Source organism: Anopheles funestus, chromosome 2RL (genome assembly GCF_943734845.2).
Source record: "Anopheles funestus chromosome 2RL, idAnoFuneDA-416_04, whole genome shotgun sequence".
NCBI lineage: Eukaryota > Metazoa > Arthropoda > Insecta > Diptera > Culicidae > Anopheles > Anopheles funestus.
The window spans coordinates 68,441,097-68,464,770 of NC_064598.1; the positions used below are offsets into that span (position 1 = coordinate 68,441,097).

The 23,674-nt window shown below is 39.9% G+C and overlaps 3 protein-coding genes across 10 annotated transcripts in view; 1 reads left to right on the forward strand and 2 right to left on the reverse strand.

Moving 5' to 3' along the window:
- Positions 1-5,489: 5,489 nt before the first annotated feature.
- On the reverse strand, positions 5,490-7,919 carry LOC125761990 (protein zwilch). 2 transcript variants are annotated; one of them, XM_049423632.1, is made up of 5 exons: positions 7,625-7,919; positions 6,802-7,556; positions 6,567-6,733; positions 6,416-6,489; positions 5,490-6,331 (listed from the first exon to the last, which is right to left on the reverse strand). In XM_049423632.1, the coding sequence occupies exons 1-5, from the start codon at positions 7,757-7,759 to the stop codon at positions 5,570-5,572; spliced, it is 1,893 nt and encodes a 630-aa protein (XP_049279589.1). In that variant the 5' UTR covers positions 7,760-7,919; the 3' UTR covers positions 5,490-5,569. The 2 variants fall into 2 exon arrangements, with proteins under 2 accessions (XP_049279589.1, XP_049279590.1); XM_049423633.1 differs by having other exon boundaries at positions 6,802-7,553; positions 7,625-7,918.
- Positions 7,920-8,133: 214 nt separating this feature from the next.
- Positions 8,134-9,150, forward strand: LOC125762005 (dTTP/UTP pyrophosphatase). Its single transcript, XM_049423659.1, has 4 exons — positions 8,134-8,338; positions 8,454-8,698; positions 8,771-8,917; positions 8,992-9,150. The coding sequence occupies exons 1-4, from the start codon at positions 8,141-8,143 to the stop codon at positions 9,134-9,136; spliced, it is 735 nt and encodes a 244-aa protein (XP_049279616.1). The 5' UTR covers positions 8,134-8,140; the 3' UTR covers positions 9,137-9,150.
- Positions 9,151-9,284: 134 nt separating this feature from the next.
- Positions 9,285-23,674, reverse strand: part of LOC125762009 (PRL-1 phosphatase) — a 33,924-nt gene continuing 19,534 nt past the window's right edge. For 6 of the 7 annotated variants that reach the window (XM_049423668.1, XM_049423665.1, XM_049423664.1 and 3 more), the window contains 6 exons: positions 17,886-18,832; positions 17,356-17,807; positions 14,557-16,059; positions 14,313-14,479; positions 14,087-14,230; positions 9,285-14,004 (listed from right to left, as the gene is read on the reverse strand). In XM_049423668.1, coding sequence (XP_049279625.1) covers positions 13,893-14,004; positions 14,087-14,230; positions 14,313-14,479; positions 14,557-14,679 — 546 coding nt within the window. In that variant the 5' untranslated portion in view covers positions 14,680-16,059; positions 17,356-17,807; positions 17,886-18,832 and the 3' untranslated portion in view covers positions 9,285-13,892. The remainder of the gene's footprint in view (positions 14,005-14,086; positions 14,231-14,312; positions 14,480-14,556; positions 16,060-17,355; positions 17,808-17,885; positions 18,833-23,674) is intronic. The other variant, XM_049423670.1, reaches the window with a different exon arrangement.

Here is a 23,674-nt window from a genome sequence, read left to right on the forward strand (position 1 = left end):
GGGCGGGTGCTGCCCCAGAGAAAGTGAGTACCGGCGTGCACTTGATCGTGTTGCGGTTCTGTTTTGTCGGGCGACAAAATCAACCGAAAACGGCACGTAGCGAACGAGTGAAGTGGACCGTGGTAGATCATGATCGTGATGGAAAATGTGTCGATCATTTCGGTTTTGCGGATGGAAAATAGTCGGCCAGTGGGACAATTTTTCTCAAAAACTTCCCCCAACTTCACGGGAAAGGGGAGTGTGGGGTGTGATGTGGGGTTGAGCCATTTAATGTTCGATTGCGAATTGAACTCATTTTACATTCCAAAAGTGATACTATTGTACAGAAATATGCACGTGAGATAGGTAAATTATTTGATATTTTAATTTAAATATTAATAGATTATTTGATATACAAATTTTAGGGATTATAGTTTAGAGTAAAATGAATTAACGTTTTGATAAATTAAAAACCTTTGTACAGAAATGAGGGGATGGTGTAATAAATGGAAATTTCAACTTTTCTCACACAATGATCTCATGATCTATTCCAGTGCACCAAAGCCGAGATATCCCGAGATTGGCCCTCAGCTGTGGCTATTCCACTTAAAGCCTCCCGCCATCTAAAAAGTTTGGAAGCCCCTGATCTAGTCGATCGTTCATGGAAAGGCTAGTTAACACTAAATCGGCCTACCAGTCATTTCGATTGGTTCAGCATTTTAAAACTAAAATAAAATCTCAATATGAAATAATTAGAACTACACCAAGATATAGTGAAAATTAAACATCTATTAACATTATTATTGCATTTTTGCAATCGGAAATAAGTTTTGAAAAAAATGTGATAAAAATCCCCTGGACTAATCCAAAAGAATTGTCATGTTTAAAAACCATGTAAAACTACATAACAAAACACAACAACAACAAAATAAATAAAAACTCGTGAAATTTACAATTTTTGGTTTGTTGCTGGTTTAAAAAAATGTTTTCAAAAGCAAAGACATGTAAAAAAACAATTCAATTATTTTTGAAAACCTAAAATGGCTAAAGCACATGAAGAGATTAAGCAACACTAAAAACGATTACAAACAACAATTAGAAAATAAAGAACATGTGTCTAAGTTCTGATTTAATTATCAACAGAGTCAAAAAGATAGAACACAATATATCTAAATGAATAACATAATTTTTAAATCAGCTTCAACAGTTTGTAATACAAATTCCCTTCACGACTTCCACAGAACAACAAATCAAGCAAAACACATTTTTGTTCATCAACCTTTACAAAGTAGTTGTCTTTCGATAAATAATTCAAGCCCTTTTTTTAGCACCCTGTTATTCGTGGCAAACCCCTGTGTGTGTGTGTGTGTGTGCTTCACCGTTTAGAACGTCCTCGTACTTCCGCCAAATGAAGCACAAATCAGCCAAGACGGTGACGCGTGCGCGAATCATAATCACATGACATGGTTCTGTGAATACGTTAAAAAAACAGCAGCTCAACAGTATTCGTATGTATTTATTCAACGGTCCCCCCGGTAATGGGGCACCAGATGACAACGGCAATCCATTGGCTGGCCGTGGAATTACTACTGCCACTGGATACGCCACTGCATTCCGATCGTGATGCGCGTTGGGTTTTACCGCCACTCGGCAAACACAGGTGGATAAGTCGATTGCACGTACGTGCTTCAGTGGAACCAGATTCCAGTTCGGGGTGGGGAGCATAGGTCCGGTCACAACCGGTCCAGCGGGAGAGAAAAAGTTAAGGTGCAGCAGCAACCATCAGCAGCAGAATGGTTACTGGGAAATCTTTGCGACACTTTCGTGACACATGCCATTGGCACGCACACGGTTTGCAAGTCATTTTAGTAAACCTGGCAGAAAGATCAATGTTCAATCGATTTAAAACAAAAAAAAGATAAGAAAAAAATATTTTCAAAGCAGGTCAACAAAATGATTCAACGTTAATGTTTATTCTTGCCTAATATGTTTTAAATTCATTTTAATCCTTTTCAAATTATTACTTACATTCAATGCTTTAGGCATAATTTGTTGTTTAAATAGAAATGGAAATGATAAAAGTATGTACAGATTGATTTTGCCGATCAAAGAGCAAAAACATCAATATATTAGAGATCATTCTTACACAAATAAACATGAAGGGATTGAATCTAAATTGTTTCATTACAACTCAAAAAAAAGATCCTACACAAAACCATCAGATCACGCACCTAGTTCATGCTCTAAAATAACCACTACCTATTAATTTCCATTCATTCGACACAACCAGACCAATGGGAAAGGCAATCCGAAGGCGTACGGAAAGCCACAATCAATGCAGCACATGCTCACGTGCCCGTTCGATAACCACGCGATCATTGATCGCAACCAGACGAAGGCGTATCGGTGTGTGGTGCATGACGCTATCAACCGGTTTCGGCGGGTAAGGCCACAACCGTGCTACAACGTGTAGCTCGAGCGACGTGTGTAGCACCTGTCACACCCGGCAAGGTTGTAAACTTTTATGAATGAAAATCTGTCTCCTTGTGACCCACGCGTTGCATACCATCGGGGACGCTGGTACACCATCGCCGGCTGCCCACACACACACACGGTCACGATCTGTTGCGAAATGGGTAATTTGGTATGTGCGTACACCTTCTAATCGAGCGGCAGCAGCTGCAACCGAATGGCTGCATCCCGGTCATGTTGTACAGCCGCGTTCATGGCCAGAGCCCTGAAACCGTATGTTGGTTACATTTAATTGTAGCCGCATTATGCTTACCGGATGTTTCCGGTCGAACATAATTTTACATGCTCGCCAAAGTTCCGTACGCTGATCACGCTTGCACGGGGTGTTGCAAACACTTTTTTCTCTGCCTGTCAATTGTCGCTGTTGAAGGGCTTTATGTTCTCCGTCCTTAAGTTGGGTGAAAGTTAGGACAAGTATCAGGTGGTAGTCAGAATGGGCAGAACTACAATTACCGCCCGGTATTGCTAAATATAGCATATTGTTCTTATTTTACATACGATTAACGAATGTTGCTTTCAATCATTTGCAAATTTTCGTATTGTTCGAACATTCTTTAAAATCTTATGTTATAAGTTAAAACAACGAACCATGACCTAGATAAGATTTAACAAATTTTATTCCCTTATTATGACAAACTAAGAATGACTAAAGAAATTGCTAAAGCTAATTGTAGAGCAAATAAAAATACAAAATAAAGTTACTCCTTATCGTTAACCTGTTGTACACTTACGCAAGAAACAATTAGTGCCATAACATATCGTATCTGAACAAACTAACGAAATCTACAGAAGCAAAAACGAATAAAAAATTGATGTATTTAATTCCGTAAATTAATGGTTTCCTATTAAAAAAGATAAAATAAAAAAATAAATAAGGGAAGAAGTGTTCGTTTAAAAATGACCCAATAATAGAACAAATGTTTAATGTTTAATTTTATTTATTCCGTTGCCACGCGGGTTAACAGAAATGACCTACTAACTAAGACCTAAACCTAACATTATTACGAACCAGGAGAGGAATGGGAAGAGTGTTTGAGAAGGGACCGGAAAGTGGACAAACTAAGGTGGAAGTCGAATACATGGCACACGGAATTGAACTGACGGATAGCACACACGAGGGGGTCTTTGCGCCCTACTGAAGTCCTTCTAGTTGGGGTCGCAAGAGGGGGACGATTACGAAGGACACAGGAAGGGATGTAAAATGGGATTGATGATAACAGAGTGGGAGCATCGGTATAACCAAGAAGGAGAGAGGCAATGAGGATTGATTGCGCCTGGGAACGGCGAGCTTCGAGCGAGTCAAGACAAAGCAGCTGACACCTGAGTTCATAATCAGGGAGAGGCAAGGTGGAGGATAACCCTCCAAATGATTTGCGAACCGCAAACCTGGTGAACGATCGCTCCACCTCCTCAATTCGCTCGATATGAGTTCTCGCTAGTGGTGACCAGACTACTGAACAATATTCCAGAATCGATCTGACCAACGAGCAGTACAGAGCCTTCAAGCAACTGGGGTCCGAGAAGTTGCGTGCGATACGTTTGATCAGGCCAAGGATCTTCCAGGCCCTCCCGACCACGGAATCAATGTGGATATTAAAGGAGAGATGCGTGACTCGGTTGACAATCTGGTCGTCAAGAACATAAGGGTGACTAAAAGGAGATTGAGAGCGGATAAATGAGATGACACTACACTTGTCGGGACAGAGGGTAAAGGAATTACGAGCACACCAGATGGAGAAACGGTCAAGCGTGCCTTGCAGAGATTCGCAATCTTCACGAGTATACACAGGATGAAAGATTTTTAAATCATCTGCATAGCACAGGAAACAATCATTGGGAAACACGGTGCTGACATCATTTATGAAAATAACAAACAAAAACTGAGGACTGAGGACACTACCTTGTGGAACGCCCGCAAAGGAAGAGAAAGAGTAGGAGAATTGATTATTGTACTTAACACAATACGAACGATCATAGAGAAAAGAACGCAACCACGACATGAAAAAATGGCTAATACCTAAACGGGAAAGTTTATCAAGGAGTAAGGAATGAGGGACGCGATCAAAGGCCGTTTTAAAGTCCGTATACACGGCATCGACTTGATTAGCCGATTCCAGATTGGAGGAGATAAAGGAAGTAAAGGACATAAGGTTAGTAGCGGTAGATCGGTTGGGAAGGAATCCATGCTGTTGAGGGATAATAAACGGCCTGGCGGACTTCAAAAGGAAAGAGTGGAGAAGGTGCTCAAACACCTTTGACATCGCACATTGAAGTGAGATGCCGCGGTAATTCGTGACCAAGAAGGGACGCTTGGAGGGCGTCAGAACAAGCAATAAATATGAAAAACACAGTAGCACCCGCGGCCGCATAGTCCGTTTTCCGTTAAACCCCCCACTAGTCCTTCCCGTTATCACCGCTCCAGCTGATTGCTCCTTGTTCTAAAAGATTCTTAATCTTTTCACGAATAACTATTGTCTCCAAAATCATCTTCTTCTTTGTAACTCGAAATGTTGTTTCTTGAGGGTTTTAGTCTAAGTATGGTCGACATCGTGAAAAACCTAGCGGTATTGAAAACGGAAAGGAAAGCCCTGGAAAGCCATCGAGCTATAACTCCTCGATCAATCAACTGGACTCTTCCGATCTTTTTCCCGTGATTTTCTACTCTACCTTTTTGTACCACCTGCGGAATCCTTTCATTTTTTAAGTCGTGGTATCCCTGAACCATTCCCATCACTCTCTTTTTTCATATTTTTCCCATCGTAATTAATCCCTAAGAATTGTTAAACTGTAAGGCACAACAAATAGGTTAGTACTTATTGTGTTACTGTTATTAATGATTAGGAAAACTTGTCATCGGTCATCGGTCATCGGGTTTCCTAATATAAAAGAATTGGGAACAAAAGGCAAACAATACCCTATCTCTAACAGGATGTTTAAAAAAAGAACATTATTTAATAAACGCATTTACACATGCACATGAAACTGTATTTGATCTTGTTCGCCGCGCACACATTCCTTTTCGACAATCTAGCATAAATCTCATACCTGGGCTAGTTCTTCAAAGACGCTCAATTAGATCATACTCGTAACACCAGAACATGTGCTTATTGTCAATCTCCTTACACTCGAACTGAGGATACAAACTTTCCGGTAGCAGCGGCTTAGCATTCTGATAGAAAACGGTTTCCAGCTTCTGCAGCAGATTGGTCGACGACATTACCACCCGCCGGGCGCACGGTTCCAGCTGATCCGCTTTACGCAGCAACATAAACTCATCCATATCAAACTCGAGCAGATCGGTTTTGCGGTTATACACCTCACCGTAGCTATATGGCTGCTGGCTCAGGTACAGCTCGCAAACACGCCCGTAAATAGACGGTACGTTAACGACACCTTCTAGCAGCAGCAAATGTTCCAACAGCAGATGCACCTGTGCCAGACGGTTAAGACGGATCTTCACTTCGTCCTCATCGAAGTTGCTCAAAAGGATCGACTTCTCGCGTCCCCGTTCCTCGACGGTGGGTTGAAACATGTGGGCACTTTGCTTGGCCTTATGGTGCATATCGATTTGTGGCCCCGATCCGGTCGCATAGCGAGATTTGCGTGGGTTGGTAACCTGCGGTTGAAAGAGCTTTTCGAACTCGAGCTCGTACACACCATTCTCGCTAAAGATCGTCCGATAGTCGCTCATGAGCTTGTTGATGCCACACTCCAGAAGCAGCTCGTACGGTTCCGATCCGGTTAGCGATGGAATGGCAAGACGGTCCTGAATCATTGCTAGAATTAGCTGCGCGAACCGTGTACCATTTGTTGGAACGTTCTGGAAAATGGCAGAAAGGTAAAACCATTTGGTGATTTTCATAAAATGCAATGTTTAGAGTTTAGATGTTTAGAGAGTGTTTACCACAACGTTAGAGTGCGTCGAAAGATGAAAGATGTAATCAATGGCTGCCCTCAAATCATCGTAATTTGAACATACTGGAAAAAGAGAATAAGTAAGATGATATTAGAACTTCGGATAGAGTTACGCTAGTTCTTGTCCGCTTCGTACGTACGTGTTAATGCATCGTACAGCCGTTCCATCACGTCCGTAAGATTGTGTTTCTGCACCTGCTGGATCATGTCCGCGATCGAGGATAATGTGTAAGTGGTTGGCTCGACAGCCAAAAAGGAGGACAGAATATTGTTCACCTTTTGCTTCACGTACTCTAAACCCATCTCGCTACAATTGAGAACAACAACTATACGATTAATATTTTGTTCAAAAACCCTACAGCTACGTCTACTCACTCTTCACCACCGAATTCGCTACGGGCATAACCAGATTCCCGGTTGGCACGAATATCCATAATTTTATCTCTTATCAACGCCAATCGCTGAAGTTGCTGCCAAAAGTATTCTGCCACGGAACTGTGACTAAATGCACCATTATTTATCGGCAGCTCCTGGCTCAATCGGACGCGTGCATTCCGCTCGACGATAAATGTGGAACCTTCGCCCATTGTGTGCCAGCTTAAGCGGACGGTAATCTGGGGGCACAGTTTGCACCACTGCTGGATTTGGATTTTCGGGTTAAACTTCATCCCATCGCCGGCACGCTGCCGATGGATATCGATGAGCTGGGCCAACGAAATACCACTGCTCGCTTGCACTCCGCTAAAGCGCACGATGCCACGCGTAAACTGGCGTTGATTCTTAGATGCTGAGTCGATCGACAGCTGTAGTAGTACCGTCCGGTCAGCATCGGTACCGCTGCATAGCGTCCATATGCTGCCACGCCCGATACGACAATCGAGATTGATGAAATTTTGCAGAATTGAGCGAGCTTTTTCCGTTGCCAGCGGTGCGTAAGATTCCTCCTCTGGTGTCCAAAGGTTCCACACTGCCGGTTCGTTGTAGTCTTTCGAATGATCAATTGTTTGAAATTCATCAAAGCTTTCGTCCTTCAATGGAGAGCCGGTAAGGTCCAGGTTGTTTGATGTATTGCTTTTAGGCGAATTCTTCACACTGGTCCAGTTTGTATCCAGCGGAAGGGTTTGTTTCTGCTTTGATGTTAAACACATTAGCGTATAAGTGGAAGTTATTCAAGCATTATCAATCACCGGATGCATACCTTCCGAAACGCGAAAATGACCTTATCATTATTCTCCGTTAGCGTGTGAATATATGAAGGAGGGCAATAGTACTGGAAGTCATTTGCCTCAAACTTATTACGAAACAACTGGTAAACGTTTGCCAAATCACTCATTTTCTTTTAACAAAAGCAGCTTTTAACAAACGCGACGAATATAGAAATGAAAACACACAAAGCGACTTCGGTTTAGTTCAAATCGAACTAAACGTCAACAGTACAAGCGCGCGCCATTTGTCATTCCCAAGTAACAATTCTGAATGGGAAAATTTGAAACCACGAAAAGGCTTTTTTGAATAATTATAGTAACATGAAAAGGAATTCGCAATTACTTCGTAAAAGAAAGATAGAAAAAATATCTTCATTTTCTTTTCATTTAAAGTACATTTACCCATTTCCTGTGTTAATAATTCAAATAATTCAAAATTGAAAAAACCTTACATAATTATCGTTTATCTGTCAAGTGCTGCCCACTCAGCAATAGCAAATTGTCAGTTTATGTTTATCAACATCCAAGGCGGAATCTCAAAAATTTGCTTACATTCAAAACGTTACCCTACCACGTGCAGTGTACAAATATTAACTTCTAGCAATAGCTTAAGTAATATGCTGAAACCAATACTCCATCAAATCGGAGCGAAACGGGTTGTACTTGCCAGTGGTTCCCCGCGTCGACAGGAGTTGATACAAAATTTGGTAAAATCAATAATGACGGCTCCGAGATCTGATTGCTGATAAGCGTGCATGCTCGCGGCAAAACAATAGTGCCTATATCAACATGATCTGACCGCTGCTTGTGACTATCTTTCAGGGTATATCTAACGTTCAGCTATGTCCATCAACGTTCGAGGAAAACCTGGACCCGTCGCTGTATTCTTTCAGCGATTATGTAGCCATGACGGCACTCGGCAAAGTGCGCGAAGTTTATGAGCGCCTGTCGAAAGATGATGCAACGAAAGCGGACGTTGTGATCGGGGCAGACACCATGGTCACGATGGATGGACAGATGTATGGTAAACCGAAAACACCGGAACACGCATTTGAAGTGTTGCAAAAGTATGTAACTGGTTGCACAGTGCGGTAAACAATTGCGGTTCCGCCTAACGTAAGATTCGAACTCTTCCTCAGGCTCGTTGGACGCACTCATACTGTATACACCGGAGTAGTAATAAAGTATCACGAGAAGGAGGTAAAGTTTACGGAATCCTGCAAGGTACATTTTGGCAAAGCAACTGATGCTCAGATTCAAGCGTACGTCGACACAGGTGAACCCCTGTAAGTGCTGTCTTTGATTTTGCGGAGTCAGGGTTTTGTAAAAACATAGCTGAAACTGCTTGTTCTCTTTACAGTGACAAAGCTGGAGGGTACGGTATTCAAGGATTAGGTGGCAACTTCGTAGAAAGAATTGAAGGAGATTATTTTACCGTTGTTGGCTTACCAATGTACCGGCTTTCTGTAGAACTGTGTAAATTGTTCGACTATCACGTAGAATGAGAGTTTTAAGATAATCGTTATTGTTCTACTTTTGATATCTTTCTTTAAGAAATTTGAGAAACTTATTCGATTAGGCATTAACACTTTAATAAACTAACGTGTCATCATACGAAAAGGCAGACAATAACGAAAAAAACTAGACCACATATTCATTGATATAAATCATTCCATAAAATTACAATATCTATTCAGTATAATATTGTTTTTTTTTTTCTGTAGCAAGTTTCTTTACCATATTCTGCTTCTTTTGCCAAGTGTTTTGCCAAGGGTATGATCTAATGTTGTGTTTTCGGTTAATTTTTCTTTTTATTCCTTGTTTTTTTTTTCTTCTTTTTTTGCTCACAGTTAAGTTTTTCTTGTTTGCATTAAACTTCCCTTCTTTTTTTGTTACGTTGACTATCGTCAGTTTTGTTTATGTTTACGATGTTTTTAATAGCATGACTCGCTCACACTTCTTTTTCATGGTACGTTCATTCGTTCTAAATTGTAATTCCCTTTTCCATCCTGCTGCCATAAAAAAGAGTAATAAAGCACTTTTCTCGGCGAAGAACAGGGCGTGCTACACATTACATACAACCACATGTCGGTGCCGTTTTTCCGTGCCGTGCGTCTAGAGGGTTAGAAGAGATATGGCCTTCAGCACAATTACTGTGTTTCACCTGTTCTCCCCCATTGTGTGCAATTGTGTGTACGTGTTAGTTTGCGGACGATGCTACTAATGATCGTTTATCTGGACGAAAATCGATTGGTTATAATCAACAAAACGTCAGATTTTTTTCCCCCCTCTATAGTTTCATTCGACGGGGCGTTCTGCTGTTTCGCTGACATACAGAGCCCGCCTTTCTACTATCTGCCCACTACTACACACTGGTTGCATCGATGCACACTTACAAAAACACACACACAAACAAATTACATATATCCAAGTACCGCAACAGTTAAAGTGATCATTATCAGTAGACGCTAGCGCCATTTTGCTTCGATCTTGTCCTCATCGTTCAACAAAAGCTTCCCCGCACAGGCTCTAAAGTAGTGTGAATAATATATCTGTTTTGCATGTCCACTTCCGCTATCATGGTTCCTTCGACTATGCTACCCTTTTCACTGTGTTTTGTCTATAATTTTATCTTTGCGGTTGATTGAGTTGGCTCTTGCACTTGTCTAGCTCTTGGTTTTTTTGTTTTCCTTTTTTGTGTTTGTTGCTTGTGTATAAAATATGAATACGATCTTGTCACCATCCCCGTAACCTTCTGCCGGAACCACGTGTAAGTTATTATATATATAATATTTATTTGCGGTTCTGTTTTTACTTTAGTGCTTGTTTGTATAGTTTCGTGTTTTAATATTAGCTTGTTTCTGTAAAGAATTAGCCATATCGAGTATGACTATTTATCAATACATGTAGTAGATGCTTTCTTTACGCCATGTGTCTAGTTCGATTTCCTTCTTCTCATTTTGCTAATAGAGTTTTTTTATGTTATTTTATGCTATGATTGCATGCTGTTATCCTTCTCATACACACCAATTTCAAATGTTCGTCAGTGGAAACAAAACGTTCAAGTCATTGTACGAACGTAACTTTACGGCAGAAAAACAGCTACAAATCATATTTTTTAGCTTTTATCCCTTCGATGATTTGAATATTGTTCTGAAAAATTGAAAGCTGTATTTTATGGCATGTTTAACATACTTTCTTATTATGCGTGTATTTGCCCAAGCGGAAGAACTAGCGGAGTCGTATAGTGAATCATTTTACAGGTTTAATAATTTTTGCAACGCTTAGCAGTGTGGTAACAAAAATATCATTTTGTCAATTTGCAAGCACACATAAAAAAATCGGTTCATTCCCGGTACATACTTCAAACGTATCCGAGATCTACCTCCGCTGTTGCTTCCCCCCTTTCTCACTCATATCAGTAGTCGTTCTTTTTGTTTTATAGTATCACAGAAAAAAGTGGCCACAAACACGCGTTCACTCATGGTATGACTGTGTAGAGTATAGTTAAACGAGGGCATTAGTTACAGCGAATAAGACAATGACCACTCTGCATTTTCGTCTTAAAATGTGCCCCGTTCAGGGCATGTGAACATAACTTAAGTTAAAATATGCAAAACATTCTATGGAAACTGTCTCTTATCGATTGTTCGTTCCACTTGGACGAAGCGCTTGTTTTCTTCTTTTCTTTTGTATTCCAAAACCATGTTTGCAGATTATCACCAATCTGCCTACAAATGAATGGATCACAGAACCGGGACAAATCTTTGTGATTTAACATTTTTTCAAAAACATCAACCTTTTTGTGTGCAATCATCGAAGGGAGAGCTACCTTTTCGAGCATAAAACGGGGAAGAGATCGCTGCGCTAAAGTGTTTAAGAATTACGGATGTTCATCACAGGCGTTTTTGGGGAAAGTTAACATAAAATAGCAGTCCTGTGCAGATATATTGCAATGGGTTTTCGTCTGTTGATTTAGGTCTGTTTTGGCGTTGGCGACGTACAATGTTCATTTAGAAAATATGAAATAATTTAAAGCATCCATTGCGATAAGTAAAATTGTTTACTATTGGGCGTATTGAGCTATACAACAAATAAATTATTGATAGTGTAGCTGTTAGGTGTTAGATTAGGTTCTTTCACTATGTTAACTAACGAAAACTCTGGTGGAATGATCGACATAAGCAGCATTAAACAATTGTGGCTCATCCACCATGGTTGCGGACAAAGTATCGAAAGGAAGTACCTAGCATTTAAATAACGTTGATACTTCCAAATGAGGTGCCATCACCGGAGGAAGAGTTTTTTGCAGTTTGCAGAAAACAATTGTACTAGAATTCTTGGGAGTAGTAGCAGAGTTCCCTCGAACTCATGTACCATGTAGATTAACCTTAACTAAAGAGATGGGATCATATCGCTACGATCACAGTGTTGCAGAGTTCTTTGCGCGAGTTGCAGTAGCTGGTTGCGTTTGCTGCTGCATAGGGTGCGTGGTACGTTAATTTAAGCCTACTGCAAAACAAAAGAAAACAAAAACAAAACATAGACAAACGGAACTACTTTACCTCCGGTTAATCTACAGCCATATTGCACGATCCATTTCAGATATTTCTAAACATAAGAGTAACGAATAAAATTATTGATAAATTGGCTATTGTTCGTACACGTCTGCTCATTTTCCAAGCAACACGCACAACTTATGCACTGGAATTTGCAAAGTAAAATGCGTCTCGTTTGCAGCACGTATGAAGGATGTTTGATTTGGTAAGGTGTAAAACTATAAACATAAGCATTTTGCAGGTCGCCAGAACCATGCTGAAACCGCCCAATAGTTCTAAAAAAATGTGTATATCGTCTATTGTAACGCCTGTGACGAACGCGATGTTTTTTTTTAGGATACAGATATTAGGCCCTTGTACATATCTACTGCCTTCATGCCTGACATTGCGCTATTGTTTTTGGTTTGAACGATCATATAGAAGCATGTTAGCCGGGTTTTGTACAATAGTATTGATTGCAGTACAGTTTGTCGCAGATTTAATAAATACAAAACAAAAATTAAGTAATCGCATTCAATCATACAGCTGTTCTTCACGATACACGATAAGCCATTGTGTTAGCTAGTTTTAGACGACTAGGAAATTGGTTATTTCCACCGGCTTGATAACTAAACTGTGTCCCAGCAATGAATAATCTTATGAACTCAAGTATTATCATAACACTGTAAGACAGCTATTAAACCGTACAGAAATATCCCTCTTTCGGACAAGTCGCGTCTTCAACACCTGTTCCACAAGAACATACTGTAGAGAACATTGGTTTCATCTTCTGCATTCGCTATCTCTTTCCCTATTTCGATTATTTAATTTATTACAATATATTAATAATGATCTACGGTCACACTGGGCGTCGTCGGATACGATCATAATATGTCTCTGTCTAAGAATGTGTAAACTGCGCACATAGACGCACGCCTGGTTCATGTGTGGCTGGTGTGTGTAAGGTTTGTCGAAGATGTATAGCAAAATAAGAATAATATACTGCTAGTAAAGCTAACACGCTCTGCTTGCGCTTCAAATTAGCCTTTCTAAAACCTAAAATGCTTTCTGTACTGTACATCGCATTTCTTTGCTAGGTATGGGTCTCGTGTTCGGAGGATCCGATTAACCGTTTGCAAGCGAAAGGCTTGCCCTGCATTTCAACGCATCGAGATCGTTGAACTGATAGGATGAATTAGATGTGAATTGAATAAAGAATCATAAGAATTTAACGTGAGCAGAATGCAAAAATAAACGATGAAATATTCAATTGAAACTAAACTCGACTATGAGGGATGACCCTTCATAATTGATTTCAGCTTAAGTATCATAAAAAAAACTAAATAGTTACCAGCAGTTTATTTAAAGATCTCAATGTTATTCCATCCTATTGCATCTTTCTTGGTTATTGTTTTAGCATCTTTTCTAGCATTCCATTCTGCATTGATTCTATATTTCCTTTACGGTTCAATTTATCGCCGATGCTCTAGCAGTTCCAACGGTACCGTTAAATCAGAACTCCACACAAGACCCAAAACTTGCTTAGTGTGATTTGTGAACATAAAGCCTACTGCTATTGTTTTAGGATCTGCATCTTTTGTTTTTAACATTTACACATGTCCATGTTTCTTCTCTCGCTTGCTTTCAACGTCGCGCCATAGTTTTATCTCTGGATGTCACTTGCTTAAAATGAACACTTTAACTGGTGGGAATTTTGATAGTTTTATTGCACGCAGCACGAGTTCTTGTGGCCATTTTTGTGCTTTAACCGCGATTTCGGCCTATACTTTTCTAGGTATGATAGTTGTTTGGCATTAATAGCACCTCTTCGTTTACTGTGGGAACCAGGGAAAGAGACGGAGAAAATAACAGATTAGGAAAGGAAACGGAAACGAAACCACCAAATACCATACTTACTCTCTTATCAATTCTACAGCTGCCTCGTACTTAAGTCCTAGTTCAATCAAAGCCAGGGCCACAAGCACTGGTGCGCGGCCTAGACCTGCTACACAGTGTACCGCCACACACGCTTCCGGGTCCTCCTGGAATCTGTACAGAAAGCTACGATTTATTGGAGGGATCGCTTATCGGATCGGTTGCCCAACAAATAGACCGCCATTGGATCGAACGATAATTGACTTACTTTTGCTTCAAAATCTCGAACCATTCGACTACGATCTCGTTCGGCGGGAAGGTACCATCCTCAAACGCCAAATCGCGCACGACAATACCATGGTTTGCCAGCTCTTCGATCTTATAACTTGGCTCGCACACGCGTACCACAATCGAGACATTATGTTTTTTCAGCTCCTGTAATGAGACAAGTAATAGTGATCGTCAGTGCATCTACTGTGAGATAGCAGACAGCTACATTTGACACAACTTACAGTGATATACGAAAGTATGTTTGCGTCCGATGGCCGATCGGTAATCAGAAATTTCATTGACTTGAACTCGATCCGCGCCGGTGCGGGTCTGATGTCCTTCTGACGCATGATGACGGTTGACATAAAAACACTCCTTCACGACGACTAAAAACAAATCCAGTCACCCGCTGTTTGATTTCTTGCTGTCTTGTTCGTCCTTGCTGAGCTTACGAACTTGCACAAGCGCCTTCTGCAGAAGGTTCTGCACGGAAGTCTTTCTTTTTATCACACGACAACGGTTACGGCGTAAGTCTTACAGACAAAATAACGACGTTAACAATCGTACTTATTCTCTTCGGTAGAGATCTCTTCCTAGCAAGTGCGCGCTTTCATACACTTCTCTTTGTTGGATATACAATATTATCAATGAAGAATCCGTACAATTTTCATCACATTTACAAATTAAGATATTTTAAAGACGCAAGAAACCTAACACTTCCACAAAAATCGCTTCAATAAGCAATAAAGATGAGAACCACTAAAACAAACTTAAAATTCTCTTATCACAATGCTCTTCGCGGTTCTATCTATCTTCTTCAAATTATGTTTTTGGGCCGTTGCAACGTGATATTATATCGATGCTCAAAATTGGCCTGCTCCGAAATAATTCAGTAAAACGATTCGATGCTGTGTTCTCTATCAAATCCTCTTGATCTTCTACGGTGATTCTGTCTTCGTCCGAACAGCAATGAATTTGTTTTGCGGTTCTATTATCTTCTTCAAATTCTTTTAAGCTGCAACGAGATATATCGATGCTCAAAATTGGCCAGCTCCGAAATATTTCAGTAAAACGATTTGCTGGCTTGTTCTCTTTTACATTTGTTTGATCTTCTACGGAGAAACTGCCTTTAGCCACACTGTATTTTTTATGTTTTTTTTATCTTTTCTTCACTTATTCGGTTAATCTTGTCCTCTTCAAAGGAAATATTCCAATATTCTTGTACAGCAATTTTAGTGTTAGGCGAATCGAGGAATCCTATCACTCTGGTTGTATAAGTTTAGACAAAAAAATCATGCATAAAGCAAACAGTATTCTTCTTTTTATACGATTTCTTCCAGCACAGATAATAACACGCTCAGTGCGACGATGATGGCAAGCAAATACACCTATGTTAAATCTTTTCGTCGACTAATTTTCGCTGATAACACCTTGCAGATGAAGGTAGAAACTGACACTGGAGTCTGCTGCCCGAGTGAGTGCTGGTAAATTATCTTAATTTCCTTTACTCTTCGTACGCGCACACACACACGAACGCGTTTATCTTTTATCTGATCAGATTTGCTCGCTAGGCGTGTCCACAGTGTCGCGAACCACAAGCACCTGATCGTCTTGAGGTGATGGAATAACAGATGCACTCTGGGTTGTAATCTTCCGATGCGTAGTTTGATATCAAAAAGATGGATCTATCTTCTTCAGAGTAAAGCTTGAAACACGTATCTAAAAGTACTTTTCATTCGAAATATCTGAAAATTAAAAAAAAAATAAGGTCGCTATCAATTATGTATTGTTACATATGACGTTTTATTTAACATAAAATACTTTATTTAAAATATTCTATTAACATAATTAAAAACGATGCATTTATGACGGAGATGTTTTAATGTGTATTTAAAAATAATAATTATATGAACATGGATACAATAAGCCGGTATACCTTAATCCAAACTTAATAGGAACTACGGCACTAAGAACTTAGGAATGAGTATTGAAGAGATACAATATATAATTTATATTGCAACATCATATCGACCATAATGAGTATTTGATCAAATTTGTATCTTTTATATTCCTCATTATGATCGATATATCCACGTTATAGAGTACTAGGAAAAATATTTTTAGACCCAGATTAGAGAAAAAAGAAAAACGCAGTTTCCAAGGTTAAACAAACAACAGCCCTAAGGCTGGTGGCACAGCTCCATCGCTCCGATTTTTTCGCATATGCGAATCGCAAGGTATGGCACAGCTCTTCCGATTTTTCCGCAAGATTTCACTATGGATTTGATGGATTTTCTTCGTCCAAACGCACGTTTGCCATGGTTAATGGTTTATTTACAATAAATGTAAACATTTGCCATTGTCATTTCGAGAAAAAGAATCATTTGAGAGTTTTATACGAGCGAGTTCAGTTTGACAAATAAAATCGGAAGGTACCTTCCGATAGAAACAAAAATTTTTGTTTCAACCTTCCGATAAAATCGGAAGGTTTTGAGATCTGTCATATTCCATACAAAATTTTGACAGGACCATGCGAAAAAATCGGAGCGATGGAGCTGTGCCACCAGCCTAAGTGCACTCAAGCAACAACACCGAGCGCTCATTGTAAGTTAGTTCTCAAGGCAACAGTGTATGCATTTTAATGCTTTAGAGTGCATTTTTATTGGTTTAGCTTTCATTGCCAGAAGCCAAGTGCTGATGCGGAAACTAGCAGCACATTTTGATAGCATAAAACAAATTTTACGAATAGTTCTTGGTTTTAAGATAGTTTAGTTCATGGTAACATACAGAATGAACCGATAAATAAATGTACATAGGGACAAATATTTTAATGTAATTATTGGCTTCAAGCAAACCGCCCTATAGAAATGACAACATCTCTAGTGGAAAATCGTTAACCCAAGGAGCTACACTATCTTAATAATATTGAAATCATATGACATAACATGACATTACATAAGATTACAATAAATTATATTACATTAAATCACTTAACAATGCACTACATAAAATTTAAAAAAACACAATATTACAAAACTTACTTATATTCATCTGAAACCCTGCTCACTGCGGGACTTAGATGGCTGCTCCGAATCGCACTACAGTTATTTATTTCGTTTGACTATATCCGCCTGCTTAAACATCGGCCAAAATTCGGTGGAACTGTGATTACCCTTTCTCTTGAAACGGGGGCGATATAAGGGCCTGCAGCAGAAAGGGTTTTAAGGATCTTTCGCTTCTATATTCACTTGGTCGGGATGCTGGTGTATGTTTTATTTTGATTTAGAGTTGGTTGGTGTGAATGCGCTTATACGGAAGGGACGTCCGTTCTGGGGAAGCGTAAGAGAACTAATACCTCCAGCTAATTTTTCCTCACTTCGAGGCCGCCGCTACTGTCCGGCTGTCTGTTCTGCGGTTGATGGTAATGGATTGACGATGGTTATACTTGCTTGGTTACTATTCTTAATAGATCTATTTTACAATCAGTCTCAATCTGCAAAACAAACAAAAAGGAGAGCTGTTAGACGTCTCGCTCGTACGAAAATCATGTAAAAACCAAAACTATACCCACATGTTGTTTTCTGCCGCCGAGTTTTGCTTGCAGTTGTCGAAGATATTCGTCGCGATGTGTTCTTGTAGAACGTTGCAACGAAATTGCCACACGCGCAAACTAGCGAAGCCACAGGGAAACGATGGGATTATTAAAGCTCACCAATTATTCAAAGCAAACAATGTGTGTTGCAAGGTTGGTTGAAAGTATGCAACGTGCAGTGCAATCAAGGATAGGCGAGAATGCACCTTACAAGCAAAACAAAGATTCGCTTGCACAAGACGCGACACAGATGATCTTCCCTCAGGTTTAGATATGGATGCGGGATGGATATCAATTTTAGCGTTGACACACACACACACGTCCTCCACACTGCACCTTCGATACTCGATTATGACGCTAAGGTTTGATGATTACCACTTCGTCTTGATTCGCTTCGTTATCTATTCTTCCACCAGATTTTCCGCAAGGACCTTAGTTTCTCAGGTTCACCTTGACGACGCTTCTTGGACTACGGCAATAACAAAACCACGCTCGTGATGTGCGCTTCGCTACGTGCAGCACTTTCTTCTCCAATGTACGCTCCAGCTCGGGGCTTCTCATTCAAAAGCTCTGCTCTGCTGCGCCGCTTTTAGGTTTTGCGCGAAATCGCCTTCCTTACGCAGCAACCACCACCATTCACTTTCGCTGGAGGACCTCCACTGCTTGCACGCTACCTGCCCCCACACGCACGCGTTCGTTGTCGCTCCCGCACAAGCACCCTTTTTACTCTCTCGCGCTAATCAACGCTACAACTTTCTCCAGTTCGGTATCCTTCCAGGGGGGAGGGTGTGGGCGACACAGGCGACGATGGTGTGTTGATGGTGATGGCAGGGAAAAAGCGCGCCTTTCGCTTATTTGTGTTGTGCCTGGCAGTATTCCGCGCTGTCTAGCTGAAACTCCATAGAGGTTGGAACTAGCCGCACCAGCTAATGAGAGTAAGAGAAGAGAGAACAGCAAGAAACATTTTATTAGTAACAACTTCTGCACAACCGATGCATTGGACTAGATCGACTAGTTTCAGCAAAAGATCAAGACCAAGAAAGCATAATTATCGAAAAAAATTACAAACAAACTTTACATCGTGATAAAACTTACACCCAAATAAGAGCAACTAATAAAAGTCTAAATTAAAGTAAACCAAAATGACCAATTTCCTGCATCATGTTACGAAACTGTTGTGGGAAAATGTCATAATTCAACTATTTGTTGGCTTTTCTCCAATCTCTCCTCAAGGTAATGATGGCATAAGAGAGGAAGATGCACACAATCCAATACTTAATATTGCTTCCCATGCGACCAAAATTATGCCAAGGACAATCAAATTTCCCATGAGTTCATTAGTAGATTTTGTTTTTATTTTGTGAAGGACGACCAAAAACCGTATTGTTTTGTTCGTTGCGGAAACCAAAGGGACAATAAATATATCCTTTCATAGGTTAGGAAAACAATACACACCACCTAAGCGAATGCAAATAAATGCAAAACCCACACAGTTATGTTTCTTCAACACTGAACTTGACATTGGCGCCGAGCGAATGTAACTGAACAGTTGAAGCTAATTTAACGGATGATGCAATACTTACTGCACAAATGCGTTCAAGCAACGGATGGTCGGTAGTACCCATCCAACGATAAAATGAAAAGCAACGAAGCATAATTTAAAAAAAAGAAAACATCCCCTAACCTCTTTTTTTGCTCAACATTGTATATTCTTATCGAAACTTAAAATCACCGTAAGCCCAGTCTATTTGCACAAACCGAAAATGTACAAAAAAGGGAAAATAAAACAATCATCCTACGGGTACACTATGTACAACAATATAACAAACAATAAAATGCACTGCAGTGGTCAGGAAAGTACGTACGACCTACTTTTATGCAAGTCAATTTGATCCCACAGATTTTATAAGTCATTTCCTTCAGATTTATTACATTGTTACACAATTGCAAAATATGTAAATGTGACTAAACAAAAATTGTGGGCAAAATTTCAATTCAATTCATACTTCAACTATATTTTTTTTTTACTTCTTAAGAACGGCATGGTCGTATCAAGACTTATTTTTACCACGTAGCCGGATAGTAAGTCCTTGCTACGGGGGGGCACGATCCGGATGGGATTTGATCCCCAGTCCTGCCGTGCGGGCCGGCGCCGTTTATCACATACACCAGCGGGCCCGCCAGACTAATTCTGTTCAATTATTCACCTGATGGCCGTAGAATGTATTAGACGGTGTTCGTTTTATTATTATGATTTATCACAAGCTGGTACTGTTTTTTTTTTTTAAGTTATAGGGTTTTGAATAATATTTTGAAATTTTAATAATAACATATTATTGAATATCTTCTTCTTCTTGGCGTAACCTCTGAGGTCATGCCGGCCATTTCTGGCTTATTAGACTTATTTTTACCACATAGCCGGATAGTCAGTCCTTGCTATAGAATATCTATAACATATTATTACAAAAATTGCAAATATTTGTTTCATATGTTCAATAATTTCCCTATTATAAATTTAAGTTTCAACTAATTTTTTTTTTTTTTAGTTTTATTCTTTCCCAAGTTACCTGCTTTGGTAAAGGAAAAATTAAAAAGAAACTTAATAAAATTATTGTTTTAATTTTTTTTAGTCTTTATACACCTTAACCGGAAAATTGAGGTGGTGGACATATTTAGATTATTTTTCATCGCCATAAACCATTGCAAATGAATTATAATATCTTTACTGAGTCTCTACCACAAGTACAGAAAATACTGCATCGTTGACGTTTACCTTTTTAGCCCAAGTATTCTATCTTATCACACCACTCCAGTCAACTGCACCCTTCAGTTGACTTTCCGATTTCCTCCCGGCTGGATCGTACAAGCGATTGCGCAAATACCACCCCACCATACATGTACACAGAGGCGCGCGTCATGTTCTTGCATTTATATATGTATACATATATAAGCTTACGTCAAAAGCTATGTGGAAGCAAACCACTTGAACATACAAAATAGGCAGTGAAGTGTATCTTCCAAAACAAGAACTGGTCGTCGGCAACAGCCAACCCCATGATTATTACATACCCGAAACACACAAATACACCCCCGGTGGGGGAAACGATTATTCTGAAGTTAGGCGTCATTTTATTTGCCTCCAACCTCGGTTTTTATGATGCTGGTTAGCACAATCTGTGCAGTTTAGTTGCAGCACACCATATTCTAGCAGTAAGGTGCGGGATGAAACTAACACATTTTTCACTGCAATTTGCGTTTGTTGCGCCTTGTGGGCACGTAATTGTCACAAACAAACACACGATCGTTTGTCGCCGCAGTGGCCCCGTTTTAATTATCGAACAAACGCTATCGACATCGTAACGGGGACTGTGGGGCTGACGGATGAAAATGATGGTGAGCTGGAATGAAGGTTAAAGGAGAAACTGTAGAACAAGTTGTTTTGCAGGTTGTTTCTAATCATTCCTTCACGATTGGAGCTTCCAGAATACTCCATTTAGCGTATGATCGCGTGCGTAAGTTTATAAAAACATCCCTTAAAGCTTGTTGCTAACGATGTGACTAACAAAACGATGATCGCCAAAAGGAATGAAATACAGGATGGTCTCTGTGTACTTTCTGCAAGAGTTTATATACACCAGCAGCAGGAAAAAAAAGCCACAAAGTTTGGCGAATGGAACAAATAAATACATTTTGTCGTCGGTCGGTGACGCAAATTGTGAGATACGCAACCGAACGTCTTTTACAAACGCCCCTATTGACGCCGTATACTGCTGTTGCTCTTCACTATTCTCAATGGCTGGACAATGTCACAGATTCCAATTGAAGGAAGTATTGGGAGGACCGGAGAGGAAGTCAATTACAAATGCAATCCAGCAGTGGAAGAATTCCTACCAGAGCGAATTGATGTGGGAGTGCCCCTTTTCGTACCGATCAATTGGCTTTCTAAAAGAGGAAGCAAGCAAAGAAATGTGTGGAATTTTGTTATATAAAGTTCCAAGAATTGCAAAGCAATACGAGTTTCCTTAGAAATTTGTTCGATTAAATGTACCAATACATATCATTGAATAACATTCAATGAAATTCATGTATCAGTCATTCCTTCACATAACAAGCATTTTTTAAAAAGTCTTGAAAACACTGCATATGTTATAATGCCGCTCCTTTATACGCATACGTAATGTACCAGATTTAAAAATCAATTCCAACGTCAAAGTAAATGTTGTGACACTATTTCATCACCCAATTCCCCACACGGCTCAAGAAGCTAATCCATCACGGTTACATCCCCCAGCAGATAATCCAATAAAAAACATCGATAAAATCAATGTAAACCAAGTTTGCAACCCACCTACCCATATACCATATACCATCATTCAAATGCAATCGGTAAAATGCGCAACAATGTTTTCCCCCATGACGTCATTCGACATCAACTGCGTTGGCAATCATGCGGCACAGCAGCCATTTCCCGCACGAACCCACACGCAGGTAACAGCAGCTTCGTCAACCCCAGTGCAGCACAGCATCCTGAACTAACATTGAAAAATCTCACGAAATCGGAATCATCCCACTCGTGCTAGTAGTGGATGTTGGTGGTAGTAGTGGCAGTAGTAGATGCAAGCGCTCTTCTTTTATCTCTCGCTCTCATCGGCCGTTGCACGTCGCGTTGGCGTGAAAATAGACGACCGGGATGCAATGTAATCGCTGCTGGTGCAAAGGAGAGCACAGGATAATGGAGGTAGTAGTATTTGCATCTGCTCTGGTCATAAAGTTAACTGCCATCATCACTCTATCTGTCCCTGGTTGAGTGTACCAGTTTAGTGTCGTGTTACGTGCACAGCGCTACAAAGTCAAACGATAAAAGACTCATATAAAGTGCGAAGGAAAGCTATCGCACAACGAGATGAAACCCACATTAAGCAAAACGATGACAGTGATTGTGGGCACAGTGATTCACCCGGAACAGATCGTGGTCGCATAATGAGTGAAGTACGATTGCCGAGTGCGTGGTCGGAAGGTTCTCTGATTCATTATAGTATTTAGCTTCAAACAGCTCAAATTAAAAATTAATTTCACATTTTAAATCACTATCAACGCATGTCTGGCAAACCGCTTATGAGTGTAAGCTTCTTCTTCTTGGCTTAAATACGTTTAAAGTCATGCTTACTATTTCTGGCTTACTAGACTTATTTTACCTTGTTACTGAGAGACGGTCCGGATAAGATTCGAAACCCGGTCCTGTCGCGTGGAAACAGGACTAGTAAACTATTATACTTATGAGCAACGCAAAGCAATGTTAATAGTCGCTACTAGGGGGAAGAGTAATCGGTCGCAGGCGAGTTTCGATCACAATAATATTAAGTAAACATAAGAATGTTTTGAATTGCACATCTGTGTAACTATACGTTTACTCCATAGAATTTTATCTCTCTCTAAATTATTTTTTTATTTTATTTTATACTTCATGATTACGGCTTTTAGGCTAATTGCCAAATACTCTCGCTAAATTATGTATTGTAAATAAAAATTATGCAATAATTATCAATACCAAAATGAATGTTCATCGTATATAAATGGATTTGAGTAATTTTAAGCTATATTGTATCACCAGAGTTATTACTAATGCCCTAACAATTAATTGCACGCCGTAAAGCAGGGATGAGCAACCTGCTAGAGCTTCAGGCCACTTTGCAGGATGCATTGATATAACAATGATTGTATTAAATCTCCTTAATACATAAACTTAATACATAACATAAAATTGCAAC